At 53.0% G+C, this 13,305-nt stretch overlaps 1 protein-coding gene across 2 annotated transcripts; it reads left to right on the top strand.

The window, feature by feature from the left end:
- Positions 1–3,074: 3,074 nt before the first annotated feature.
- On the top strand, positions 3,075–12,958 carry Ripor1 (RHO family interacting cell polarization regulator 1). 2 transcript variants are annotated; one of them, XM_045154495.1, is made up of 22 exons: positions 3,075–3,184; positions 4,015–4,132; positions 4,246–4,398; positions 4,559–4,637; positions 5,642–5,665; positions 5,764–5,817; positions 5,945–6,097; positions 6,199–6,262; positions 6,349–6,392; positions 6,469–6,594; positions 7,247–7,395; positions 7,475–7,604; positions 7,689–9,125; positions 9,209–9,330; positions 10,143–10,272; positions 10,529–10,664; positions 10,774–10,935; positions 11,177–11,335; positions 11,475–11,671; positions 11,758–11,841; positions 11,946–12,036; positions 12,555–12,958. In XM_045154495.1, the coding sequence occupies exons 1-22, from the start codon at positions 3,166–3,168 to the stop codon at positions 12,650–12,652; spliced, it is 3,729 nt and encodes a 1,242-aa protein (XP_045010430.1). In that variant the 5' UTR covers positions 3,075–3,165; the 3' UTR covers positions 12,653–12,958. The 2 variants fall into 2 exon arrangements, with proteins under 2 accessions (XP_045010430.1, XP_045010437.1); XM_045154502.1 differs by having other exon boundaries at positions 3,076–3,184; positions 10,143–10,263.
- The last annotated feature ends 347 nt before the right edge of the window (positions 12,959–13,305 follow it).

The raw sequence follows: 13,305 nt of genomic DNA, 5'->3' as shown, positions 1-13,305 counted from the left end.
CAAGACCTCTGGCAGGCTGTGTGTAGGTGTAGCAAGGACAGGGAGTTAGGTTGCCAGAGTTGGTTTCTGCCAGGGAGGAGAGTGATGTAGAGTGCCGAGGATACTCTCTATCAGGCAAGTGATAGAGGGTGGCTGTGGATGCAGGCTGTGAAGAGCGTATGTGATGAAGGTCGGAAATAGAAGGTAGGAGAGGGTTGGCAGAAAGCAAGCAGAGGCGGACTGGGAGCTCTAGCAAGGTGATGTCTGTTAAATTCCAGGCTGAATCTTCAGGGACTGGCATATGCTTGGCACAAGGTTGTCATTCAGTGAATAGTTGAATAAATGAGTCAAGGAACCAGAGGAGTCATGTAAAAACCAGATGGAGTGGGGAGATGGTTCAGAAGTTAAAGGTGCTTTCTTGGAAAGCCAGATGGCCCAGGTTAAATTCTCCAGTACCCATATAAAGCCAGATAGATGCACAAAGTAGTGCATGCATCTGGATTTTTTTAGCAGGCAAGAGGTTTTGGAACACACACATTCCTATTCTCTCTCTCTGTCTCTGTGTTTGCATATAAATTATTTACTCACACACACACACACACACACACACACACACACACACACAAATTTTTTTTTTAAAGCAAATGAGGAAGCTGGCTAGGCATGGTGGCGCATGCCTTTAGTCCCAGCACTTGGGAGGCAGAGGTAGGAGGGTCACCATGAGTTCAAGGCAGTCCTGAGACTGCATAGCTAATTCCAGGTCAGCCTGGGTCAGAGTGAGACCCTATCAAAAAACAAAACAAAAAGCAAGTGAGGGCAGGGGAGGTGGCTCAGCAGTTAAAGGTACTTGCTTGCAAACCCTGATAGCCTGGGTTAATTCCTCAGTACACATGTAAAAGCCAGATGCACAAAGTGGCACATTTGCCTGGAGTTTGTGTGCAATGGCAAGAGGCCCAGGTGCACCCATTCTCTTTTCCCTCAAATAAATAACAATATTTAAAAAGCAGATGAGGGCTTAAAAAGCAGGAGAGATGCCTTAGTGGTTAAGGTGCTTGCCTGTGAAACCTAAGGATACCAGTTCAACTCTCTAGAACTCACGTAAGCCAGATACATGGTGGCACATGCATCCGGAGTTTGTGTGCAATGTCTAGAGGCCCTGGCACACCCATTCTCTCTCTCTGCCTCTTTCTCTCTCAAATAAATAAATAAACAAAATATTTTTAAAAGTAGATAAGGTAGTGGTTGTGGACAGGTGGCTATGGTTTAGGAAAGGGGCATTTCAAGACTGGAGAGATGGCTCAGTGGTTAAAGGTGTTTGCTTGTAAGGCCTGTTGGCTGAGGTTTAGTTCCCTAGTACCAATGTAAAGCCAGATGTATAAAATGGCACATGCATGTAGAATTTGTTTGCAGTGACAGGAGGCCCTACCATGCCCATAAAACTCTCTCAAATAAGTAAATAATTTTGGAAAGGGGGAACTGGAGAGATGGCTTAGCAGTTAAGGCGCTTGCCTGCAAAGCCTAACAAACCAGGTTCGATTCCCCAGTATCCACATCAAGTCAGATGCAGAGTCACATGCACCTGACGTTCGTCTGCAGTGGCTAGAGGCCCTGGTGTGCCTATTCTCTCTCTCTCTCTCTGCTTGCAAGTAAATAAACAGAAATATCTTAAAAGGAAAAAACGTAAGGGGCATTCCAAAGCAGATAATAAAACTGAAGTTGGGGAGTATTAGGAGGTACTGAAGGGAGTGCAGAGGTCAGTGTTAGGTAATCTACAGGGATTCATAGATTACTAGTGACTTCATGGTAAACAATCTTCAAGGAATAAGGAAGAATAGCGCTTTTTTTTTTTTTTTTTTTTTTTTTGGTTTTTCAAGGTAGGGTCTCACTCTAGTTCAGGCTGTCCTGGAATTCACTATGTAATCTCAGGATGGCCTCGAACTCACAGCAATCCTCTTACTTCTACCTTGTGAGTGCTGTGATTAACACTACCCCTGGCAGGATAGTATTTCTCAAACTGGAGTCCTGGGCTGGAGAGATTGCTTAGTGGTTAAGGCCCTTGCCTACAAAGCCTAAGGACCTAGGTTCAACTCTCTAGTACCCATGTAAAGCCAGATGCACAAGGTGGCGCATACATCTGGAATTTGCTTGCAGAGGCTAGAGGCCCTGGTGTACCTATTCTCTCATAAATAAATATATATTTATATACCTGGGAGCTGAGAGTGGTGGCAAATGTACTCAGGAGGCAGAGGTAGGAGGATCACTGTGAGTTTGAGGCCACCCTGAGAATACTTAGTGAATTCCAGGTCAGCCTGTGCAACATACAGCAAGACCCTGCCTTGAAAAACCAAAAGAGACAGAAAGAGAAAGAGAATTGGGGACAAGAAAGAGCCAATTCAGGACCTGAGGGGTCATCTGAGCTGGAAGCCAGAAAGTTGACTCTTTAGCCACATAGGATACAACTCCCACTAGAGGGGGAGGCCCTGGCTGGGCAATGGGACCTGATTCTTTTTCCTGGGCCCAAGAGAAGAGGGAGTGTCCAGACTGAGCAATTCCCTTTGTGAGTGTAAGTAAGGATACCCAGTTAGTTTTCTATGTCTTAAGACAGTAACATAATATACAGTTTGATCTAGCCCCCAGTTTCAACCTCTCTCTCCTCAGCTTCCTACAGATAATGTGCCACTGCCCTTTACCGGGACACTCCCTCCACTCAAAAGCCTCAACTCCCCACTTTCCAACCTTTGCACACTTAGAACCACAATTCTCACCTCTTTGTATGCGGAGTCTTCTTTCAGCACCCCGGCAGCTACTTAAAACTCCCTACTGTCCCTGTCCCCCACAGTCCCTCCATTGTATCCCTTCATATTCATCCCCGTGCTCGGCCCTCTTCATAAGCACCCCTGACCTCAATGCCCGACGTCCCTTCCGAGAAGAGAACTCCTAGTCACCCCTCGTTGAAGCCGAGGTCCGGTACCCCCCTAGTCCGGTGACCGGTCCCGCCCTATCCCTGTGGGCTGAATCAGGAGGCAGGAACTGGGCGGAGGGGGGAGGGAGGCGCCGAGAGGGGCCGGAGCCCGGGCCAGAGCGGATGGGAGCTAACGCGGAGCCCAGAGGTGTCCGTACCTAGTGGCCCTGGGCCGCCGGGGACACAGGGGGTGAGCGCAGGTCGGGGACCCTCCGGGACCTACCATGAACTCCAAGAAGAGAGGTAGGACTCGGCCCCTGGGGCTGCGAAGGCTCTGGGGCTGGCCACTTGGGATACAGGCCGGATTCTGGGATCTTGGGGTGCGTGTTTCGCTACGGGGGAGGGTGGGGTCCGGCCATGGATCCCTTCCTCAAAGGGCAGGGGTGAAAGCGCGCGTTCTTGACTCAGTTTCCAAGTCGCAGCTACAGGAGCGTGGAGGAGGCGGGGCACTTCTCGGCACTGCCTCCCACTCTGGGAATCCCCCGGCGCCCCGCGGGGAGTGCTCGGTCGTCGGGCACCTCGGAGCCCGTGGGAAGCCGGGGCGCAGTGTGTACGCCGCGCCTGCTGGGCCTGTCCCGCTGCTCTGCTGGGATCCGAACGCCCACCCCGCCCCGTGACCTCCCGCGGCCTCCCGGGGTGGTGGCACCCCAACTCTCGGTACTCTGGGCGGGGGGGGGCGAGGGGCGGTCGGGGCCGGCTGGGGACTCCGCCCCGCCCCCGAGTAAACTGGCGCTTCCGCACATTCTTTGCGCGCCCCACCTCTTTCCTGCTCCTTTCCAGCTGGAGAAGGGTCCCCCGCGCGACTCCCCCTTCCTACCCTTAGGCGGAGCCTGCACCTCCGCAGGAAGTCGGGGCCGAGCCGAGGCCACGCCGAGTCCGTGGCCGAGTCGTCTGCGGCGGCTCTGTCATTAGCGCCGGGGGCTGGCCTGGCCGAGTACTGGGGCAGGAGCCCTCTGGGGCCCCTGATCCTGGTCCTGAAAGGGGTTGCCCCAGAGTTTTGGGACCTGGTGGCGGGAAGGGGGCTTTCAGGGACGCGGTTGGTGCTGGATACACCCCCTCCCTGCCACCCCCAGGGAGCCCCGCGCGGACTCATTCCATGATGTCCCTGTCCGTGCGGCCGCAGCGCCGCCTGCTCAGCGCCCGGGTCAATAGGAGCCAGTCCTTCGCAGGCGTCCTCGAGCGCGGGCCCAGGTATGCGGCAAAGGGTGTTAAGAGATTGAGTCAGATGGGCTTGGAATTGGGTATGCTAGTGAGTTCTGGGGGGAATCTTGTTGGCCACTTTTTGAAGACAGCCCCTTCTTCAGGAACTTCCAGGTCTTCAGCCCACCAGGGCCTCCACGAAAGCCCCTAGTGCTCTCCCGAGTGTCCAGGATGTTTTCTGTGGCTCACCCAACGCCTAAGGTGCCACAACCAGAGCGGCTGGACTTGGTCTACACTGCCCTTAAGAGAGGCCTGAAGTAAGCAACTCCGTCTTCGTTCAGTGGCCCATTCCACTCCAAACCCCTGTTTACTTTCTGCTACTATGAACCTTCCCCAGTGTGGTTCCCTCCTCCCTACTGCCAGTACCCTGGTTTGAGGCTGGAGAAAGAAGGTGACTCTAGTCACCTCTTTCCCCAGGGCCTACTTGGAAGTGCACCAGCAGGAGCAAGAGAAGCTCCAGGGGCAGATAAAGGAGTCCAAGAGGAATTCCCGCCTGGTGAGTGATGTCAGGGCTACCCTGGACTAATGAATGCCCTTTACCTGAATAGTGTAGGGGCTGGGCAAGGCAACCTTGCTAGAGTTTGGGGTTTTCTGAGATGTCTGAGTCCACATTTTCTTTCTTTCTTCCTTCCTTTCTTTCTTTCTTTCTTTCTTTTTTTTTTTTTGAGTCCACATTTTCTATCTTACTTGAGAGAGAGAGAGAGAGAGAGAGACGCACGCGCAGATAGAAAGAATGGGTGCCCCAGGGCCTCTAACCACTGTAAATGAATACCAGACACATGTGCCACCTTGTGCATTTGGCTTTACGTGGGTACTAAGGAATTGAACCTGGGTCCTTTGATTTTGTGGGGAAGAGCCTTAACCACTAAGCCAAAATGTTGCTTCAGAAACTGTTTGTTTTGTTTTCCCAAGGTAGGGTTTCGCGCTAGCCCAGGTGACTTGGAATTCACTGTGTGTAGTCTCAGGGTGGCCTCAAACTCATGGCAATCCTCCTGCCTCAGCCCCCAAGTGCTGGGATTAAAGGCATGTGTCACCATGCCTATATCCCAACTTTTTTGCTGTGCACAGTTTCTGGTGGTGACTCAGTGCCTACCCACAGAAGTTTCCATTGGGGGAAGTTGGACCCCAGTCACAATAGCAGAATGTATTGCAGTGGTACTGAAGAGAGGCCTAGGGTTCTTCTGGGAAGAAGTTAGGACTGTTGAATCTTAGATGTCTTGGGGCTGGAGGGGTTGCTTAGCAGTTAAGGCACTTGCCTGCAAAGCCAAAGGACCCAGGTTCAATTCCCCAGGACCCACATAAGCCAGATGGAGAAGAGGGCACGTGCATATGGAGTTTGTTTACAGTGGCTGGAGGCCCTGGCACACTCATATTCTCTTTCTTCCTCTCAAATAAATAAATACATAATATATAAAAAAGAAAGATATTTTGGTGGACAAGTATCCTTGAGTAGGGTCCTTATCGTGCTTTCTAAGTATCGCTTCTTATCTCCCCTTGTAGGGCTTTCTCTATGACTTGGACAAGGTGAGTGTGTAATAGAATGGTGCTGGAAGAGGTTGGCTGATGGGGAGAGGAAAGGGTCCTGGGCCTCAGACTCCTCCTTGAATTCATTTCTCTCCTAGCAAGTCAAGTCCATTGAACGTTTCCTGAGACGACTAGAGTTCCATGCCAGTAAGGTACTTGTGCAGCATGCATGCAGAGTGGGATGGAGATTTGGCTATCACAGGGAAGTGGGTTCTAGGTGAGCAGCCCCAGTGGTGAGTCTCAGTCCCCCTACTGCTACTCCTGTTGTCACCCTCCAAGATCGATGAGCTGTACGAGGCATACTGTGTCCAGCGGCGTCTCCGGGATGGTGCCTACAACATGGTTCGTGCTTACAGCACAGGGTCTCCAGGGAGTCGGGAGGCACGAGACAGCCTGGCTGAGGCCACTCGGGGGCATCGAGAATACACAGAGGTGAGAGATGAAGTCCAGTGTGGCAGAGGTACAGGAAGCGGAAGGGCTGAAGAGAGGGGACTGGTGCTTCATCCCGTCCTGTCCCCCCATCTCCCTCACAGAGCATGTGTGTGTTAGAGAACGAGTTGGAGGCACAGCTAGGCGAGTTTCATCTCCGGATGAAAGGTACTGAGTTCGGGGGTGGGAGGGGCAGGTGAGAGGCAAGAGTGTGTGTGTGCTTAAGGCTCATATTCTTTTCTTTCTGCACCCAGGGCTGGCTGGTTTTGCCAGGCTATGTGTGGGAGATCAGTATGAGGTATGAGGCTGCACCCGGAGGCCTGGGATGGAAGGGTCACAACCTCAATGCTGCTTCATCCTGTCTCTTTCCCCAGATCTGCATGAAATATGGCCGTCAGCGCTGGAAACTAAGAGGCCGCATTGAGAGTAGTGGAAAGCAGGTGTGGGACAGTGAGGAAACTATATTTCTTCCTCTGCTCACGGAATTCCTGTCCATCAAGGTGATTTCTCTAACCAGATCCACAGGACAATTTGGTCCTATGAACCCCATGACCCTGAGACCCTTATTCTGATGACCCCGTCATGGCTTCATGGCCCTGTGAATGTGTGACCCATGACCTTGTGATATCCTCTTGACCTCTGTGGCCTTGATAACAATCTTTGTAATTCCTATGCTTCATGATCTCCTGACTGTGAGACCATTTCATGATCTTCTGGCCATGTGAATATTTGATCTTGCGCCCCCATGAGGCTGTGACCCCATAACCTCAATGACCCTACCAACTTTGAGTTCTTTGATTCCCATACTCCCAGAGTTCTTCAAGCCTATATGGTTCCATGACGCTGAGAACTTCCATCCTCATGGACCCTGTCTGCTCATGACCCCATGACCCTTTTATAATCTCTATGCATAGCTGGGCATGGTGGTGCATGCTTTTTGAGGCAGAGGTAGGAGGATCACTGTGAATTTGAGGACAGCCTGAGACTATATTCCAAGTCAGCCTGAGCTAGAGAGAGAGAGAGAGAGAGAGACCCCACCTCAAAAAAAAAAAAAAAAAAAAAGTTATAGTCTCTATGCAAACTCAGCTCTAAAGACCCAGGAGCTCCTGGTCCCTATACCCTTGTGACCCTATCATGCCCTCTTGGCTACAGGTGACAGAACTAAAAGGCCTGGCCAACCATGTAGTTGTGGGCAGTGTCTCCTGTGAGACCAAGGACCTGTTTGCTGCTCTGCCCCAGGTTGTGGCTGTGGACATCAATGACCTTGGCACCATCAAGCTCAGCCTGGAAGTCATATGGAGGTTGGTGGGGCTGACAGGCCTAGACGCAGGCCCAGGAGTGTTGTGGCAATAGCTAATGAATGACTTCTTTTCTTCCCAGCCCCTTCGATAAAGATGACCAGCCCTCGGCTGCCTCTACTGTCAACAAAGCCTCCACTGTCACCAAACGCTTTTCTACCTATAGCCAGAGCCCACCAGACACACCTTCGCTTCGAGAGCAGGCCTTCTATGTACGTCACAGTGTAGACCCATGCTTCACTGTCTTCCAGTGGCTTTTTAGGGGTGATCAAACAACACGCTTTCCTCTCTCTCAGAACATGCTACGGCGGCAAGAGGAGCTGGAGAATGGGACAGCATGGTCGTTGTCATCCGAATCATCAGATGACTCATCTAGCCCACAGCTGTCAAGCACTGCCCGCCACTCATCAACCCCCAGACCCCTGGTGCAGCAGCCTGAGCCCCTGCCCATCCAAGTTGCTTTCCGAAGGCCTGAGACACCCAGCTCTGGCCCCATGGATGAAGAGCGGGCTATGGCGCCAGCCCTTGCCAACGGTCATACTCCTTATAGCAGGACTCTGAGCCACATCAGCGAGGCCAGTGTGGATGCTGCCTTGACTGAGGCTTCAGTGGAGGCTGCGGGCTCAGAAAGCATAGCCCCAGGACCGAGTCCATCAACAAACCCAGATCCTACCCATGAGGAGCACCTCAGTAGTGTTCCGCCTGTCCTAGACACTAACCATATCTTCACAAGACCCACTCTCAGCACAGCAGGTCCTGCCTCTACATCAGTAGATCCTATCTCATGTACACAGCTAGGCTTAGTCCCTGTGGCCACAGACTCTGGCCCTTCTGAGTTGCCAGCCTCTACGCACACCACTACAAGTTCCACCTCGAGTGCCAAAAGCCCTGTCAACAGTGCTCCAAGCCTCACTTCCACTACTACAGGGTCTACTCACAAACCAGTGCTCTCCACAGTCACCACTACAGGCTCTAACCCTAACGCTACAGGTGTAGCCCAAACTACCACAAGCCCTGCTACCCACACTACATCAAGCCCCACCCATACCACTGCAAGCCCAACGCGTACCACTCCAAGTTCCACTACATGTGCCACTCATGCTACCACAAGCCCTACCCCTACCTCTACAAGCTCTACCCAAGCCACTGCAAGCCCCACCCACACCCCTGCAAGCCCCACCCACAAAGTGAGGATGTCAACTCATACCACTACAGGTCCTATGCCTGATGCCATCAGCCCAGTCCAGACCACCACAAGTCCCACACCGATAACTGAGAGTCCATCCCCTTCTCTAGGCCTTCCTATGCTCCCCCAATGCTCTACAGACCCTGCCCGCCCAGGCATAGAATCCCTGCCCTTTAGCCACCCAGCCTCTATTCCCTCTACTCAGGCAGATCCCACAGCACCCAGCACCTCCTGCCAGAGTCCTGCCTATTCTGGTTGTAAATCCTTCACAAGCCCTTCCTTAGATCCCTCAGAGCCTATCCCAGAGCCTGTCCTTAAGAACCCAAGCCCCCCTTCCTCACCCCTAGTCCCCGCTTCTCAGTGTTCAGAACTTTGCCTGGCCACAACGGCTCGAGCCTCAGTACCGGGAGAAGCTGGTGGGACTGGGGACAGGAGGCTGGAAGAGGCCATGGGGGCCTTAATGGCTGCCCTGGATGACTATCGTGGCCAGTTCCCTGAGCTACAGGGCTTGGAGCAGGAGGTGACTCGGCTGGAGGGCCTGCTCATGGTGAGGAGGCTAGGCTGGGCTGGGGCAGCACAGCGAGGGTAGCCAGCCAGCAGCAATAATTCTGACCCCCCTCACAATCCCAGCAGAGACAAGGCTTGACTCGTAGCCGGGCCTCCAGTCTCAGCATCACTGTTGAGCATGCCCTGGAGAGCTTCAGCTTCCTCAATGAAGATGAAGATGAAGACAATGATGGTCCCAGGGACAGGTGAGGGGGCTAGGCAAGGCAAGAGTGGGGGCTAGTGAGGTGGGGACTGATGAAGGGGAAGAGGTGAGGCAGTACCAGGTAGAGGAACAGGTGAGTTGGGAGAAAGACAGACAGGGAAACATGAGGTGGGGCCAGGTAGAGCACATGAGAATGGGCTTGTTAACACGTGCACCAGTGTCTGTACTGTCCATGTGTGCCTTGATGCCCACTGTCTCCAACCCCATCTATCCCCAGTGCTTCTGGCCCTGCTCCTCGTTTGTGCAATGCCTGTCTTCCCTGCCAGTCCCCGTCAGCTCGGGAGCCTCCTGCCTCTCCTCTTCCCCTTGGCCTCACCCTGGACCTAGCCAATGAAGGAGTTCTTTCAGTGACTCCCTACGCACCCTGTGTCCCTCATCATCGGCCCCCTTTGTCACGACCCCGACTTTACCGGAGGCCCCGAACCCTCAGCTCTCAGTCCTGGAATGGCCTCTATCGATTCCGGGTTGAGAGTCGTCCTCCTTCCTCTGCTGCTTCCCAGATTAAGGTCCCATACCTTGCACCCCTCACAGTCCACACTTCATAGACTGTCACGCCTGCAACCCTACTTCCGCCTATCCCAACCCCAGCGATCCCTGCGGTCCTAACTGGAGGTAGCAAAAGGCAGACTAAGAGACCCTTGCTACTTGCTGCTGGTCGCAGCCTCTCCCTCCTGGAAGTCCTCTGAACCTACTCATTGTCTGTTCTTCCATTCTGGGATGGGAGGAGCTTAGTAAAAATAAACTCTGGTGTGATGAGATGGTGATGTGTGCTCCTGGACCCCATTTTTCTCTCAGGCCTTTGAACAGCCCTGAGGCCAGACTAGACTCACCCAGCGCCCACCCCCTCAGCACAGGGTGTCCAGCCCTGGATGCTGCCTTGGTCCAGCACCTGCACCACTGCAGACGCCTCTTGCTGGTGAGGCGGGTAGGATGTCCTCCCTACTCTTCCCTTGGAACCTCTTGACCCAGGGAGCCCTGCACTAGCCCTTTAAACCTTTGAATTCCATACCTCACTGACCCAGAGTCCTGACATTTGGGTCTTGATGAATTGAATACCTCTTACACACTAACCTCCCAACCCTAGCCTCTCCTAATGCATGCTGGGATTTATAGTACCTGGACACCATCCTCTTCAAGTCCTACCCTAAAATCTGAGCTACTTGGCCACCCCTGTTTTCCAGAAACTTGGCACATTTGGGCCCCTACGTTGCCAGGAGGCATGGGCCCTTGAGCGGCTGCTGCGGGAAGCTCGTGTGCTTGAGGCAGTGTGTGAGCTCAGCAGGCTATGGGACATCCCTGTCACTTCTGCCCAGGAAGGTAAAGGCCCCTTGGGCTTAGGTTATGGTGTCTGCCCTAAGTTTGTATGTTAACCTGCTCTACCAGCCCGTGTCCCCCTACCCGATCTATTGCTGATTTCCCCTCTCAGTGGTGCAGTTCTCGGCCTCCAGGCCCGGATTCCTGACCTTCTGGGACCAGTGCACACAAGGACTAAGCCCCTTCATCTGCCCCATAGAGCAGGTGCTCCTCACCTTCTGCAGCCAGTATGGTGCCCGTCTTTCCCTGCGCCAGACAGGATTAGCAGAAGCTGGTGAGTAGGTTGACTATCTGCCCTTTCTTCCATCCTTTCACAGCTCCCCAGTTGATAGGACCTCAGGGAAGGTCAGGTCAGCACATATCAACTTATATGAGCTGAGCACTGAGGAGAAATAGTGAAGGCTCGTGCTTAGGGTAGCGTGTGGATAAGGAGCCCCTGGACCTGAGCTATAACAGTTCCCTTCCCCTTAGAAACCTGGGTCTATCTCAACTCAGGCTGTGACTGTCTCCTGCAGTGTGTGTGAAGTTCCTGGAGGATGCCCTGGGGCAGAAGCTGCCCAAAAGGCCCCAGCCAGGCCATGGGGAACAGTTCACCATCTTCCAGTTTTGGAGTTATGTAGAAGCTGTGGACAGCCCCTCTATGGACGCCTATGTGACAGACACTGCTGAGGAGGGTGAGGCAGAAGACTTGATCAAAAATGGTCTGATCCCATGGGTGGGCCTGACAGTGTGGGTGAGGACATGAAGACAAGGCCTCCCACCCCACGAGGTTCCTTGCCACTTTATCGCTACCCCCCCCCTTCCTTCATTCAGTGTTACTGGTACGGAATCTAAACTCCGATGATCAGGCTGTTGTGCTGAAGGCCCTGAGGTTGGCACCTGAGGGGCGGCTGCGAAGGGATGGGCTTCGGGCCCTTAGCTCCCTGCTGGTCCACGGTAACAACAAGGTCATGGCTGCTGTCAGCACACAGCTCCGGAGCCTGTCACTGGGCCCTGTCTTCCGGGAAAGGGTGAGTTTGGCTGAGGTCCCCTGAGGGCAAAGGTTGGGCTCTGGCTCCCAGTGTCTGGCTAAGTCTGCCCTTCCACCCTTGCTCAGGCTCTTCTGTGCTTCCTGGACCAGCTTGAGGATGAGGACGTGCAGACTCGAGTGGCTGGATGCCTGGCTCTGGGCTGCATCAAGGTGATCCCTGCCAATCCATCTACTTGTTCGTTCCCTTCCTAGCATCTCCTCCCTGGACCCTACCTATATGCTCTACTCCACCTCAATGTTCTTCTCCCTGATAGGCTCCTGAGGGCATTGAACCCCTGGTGTACCTATGCCAGACAGACACAGAAGCTGTGAGGGAAGCAGCCCGGCAGAGCCTGCAGCAGTGTGGTGAGGCTGGGGTGGGTTTGGGGTGGGAATTACAGGTCAAGTATTTTTTTTTTTTTTACTTTATTTTTATTTATTTATTTCAGAGAGGGAGAGAATGGGCACAACAGGGCCTCCAGCCACTGCAAAGGAACTCCAGATGCATGCGGCCCCTTGTGCTTACATGGGTCCTTGAGAATTGAACCAAGTTCCTTTGGCTTTGTAGGCAAATGCCTTAACCGCCAACCCATCTCTCCAGCCCTCAAGTATTTTTTTTATTTTTTATTTTATTTTTTTTCGCAGAAGGGTTTCACTCTAGCCCAGGTTAACCTGGAATTCACTGTGCAATCTCAGGGTGGCCTTGAACTCAAGGCAATCCTCCTACTTCTGCCTTCTGAGTGCTGGGATTAAAGGCGGCGTGCACCAGTACGCCTGAGTCTCAAGTGGGTTTTGGGACATCTTAGTTTATAGGAGTAGGGCAAAATGAATCCAGGGTGGAAGGAGGCTAGAGCCAGTCTTAACCCTATCCTCATGCATTATAGGGGAAGAAGGACAGTCTGCCCATCGACGGCTAGAGGAGTCATTGGATGTCCTGCCCTGCATCTTTGGGCCCAGCAGCATGGCCAGCACAGCATTCTGAACTCTCCAATCACCTTTTCCCCCATTTTCAGGGCTCACCAGGCACTGGCAGGGAGGGTGAGGGCTGGCTCCAGACATCCCTCCACACAGATTCCTATCAATGAAAATCTAATATATTCTTCTGTTGCCCCTGGGGTTGGTAGAGTCAGTGCCTGCAGTGAAGTGCCTCTCAGACTTGGCTCAGCACATCCTTTGCCACAAATAATGTCCAGGGCCTGGCCATCTTGCTCTGCCTCACCAAATCCCTTGGTTTTATATTTTATTTACAGAGTTTTACAGAAAGTAAAAAAGCAAAATGCCTTTCCTACATGGCCTGCTGCACTCTTGGACTCTGCTCAAACATTCTGGTGTGCCTGTCCTCACACTGTTGTGTTCATACTCCATCTGTAACAACAGCATGTGCATTTGCCCTGGAAATCCTGGTGGAACAGAGCCCAGAGTCTGGGGCTGGGCTTAAGAAGAGAACAAGGAAGGGGAGGGGACGTTACTCAGCACGCTCAACCTGCAGCTGGGCTTGGGACCTACATACAGTCCCTAAAGCGGAGATAAAGTGTATGGTTCAGAGAAGTTATCCCCAACTGGCTACGGCCAAGGGGCAGAGGAGAGAGACGTCACGAAGTAGCTGAGCTTCTTGCCACCAGGGGGCAGCATAAC

This window comes from Jaculus jaculus, chromosome 1 (genome assembly GCF_020740685.1).
Source record: "Jaculus jaculus isolate mJacJac1 chromosome 1, mJacJac1.mat.Y.cur, whole genome shotgun sequence".
NCBI lineage: Eukaryota > Metazoa > Chordata > Mammalia > Rodentia > Dipodidae > Jaculus > Jaculus jaculus.
Note: the sequence above shows the minus strand (reverse complement) of the source record. Positions and strands in the feature narration are given on the sequence as shown.

Bases quoted from the DNA above. Each gene is read 5' to 3' on its own strand.
- Ripor1 (XM_045154495.1), top strand. The intron at 7,396-7,474 runs GTTGGTGGGGCT...TTTTCTTCCCAG, and splicing joins AGCCTGGAAGTCATATGGAG to CCCCTTCGATAAAGATGACC. The intron at 11,842-11,945 runs GTGATCCCTGCC...TCTCCCTGATAG, and splicing joins TGGCTCTGGGCTGCATCAAG to GCTCCTGAGGGCATTGAACC.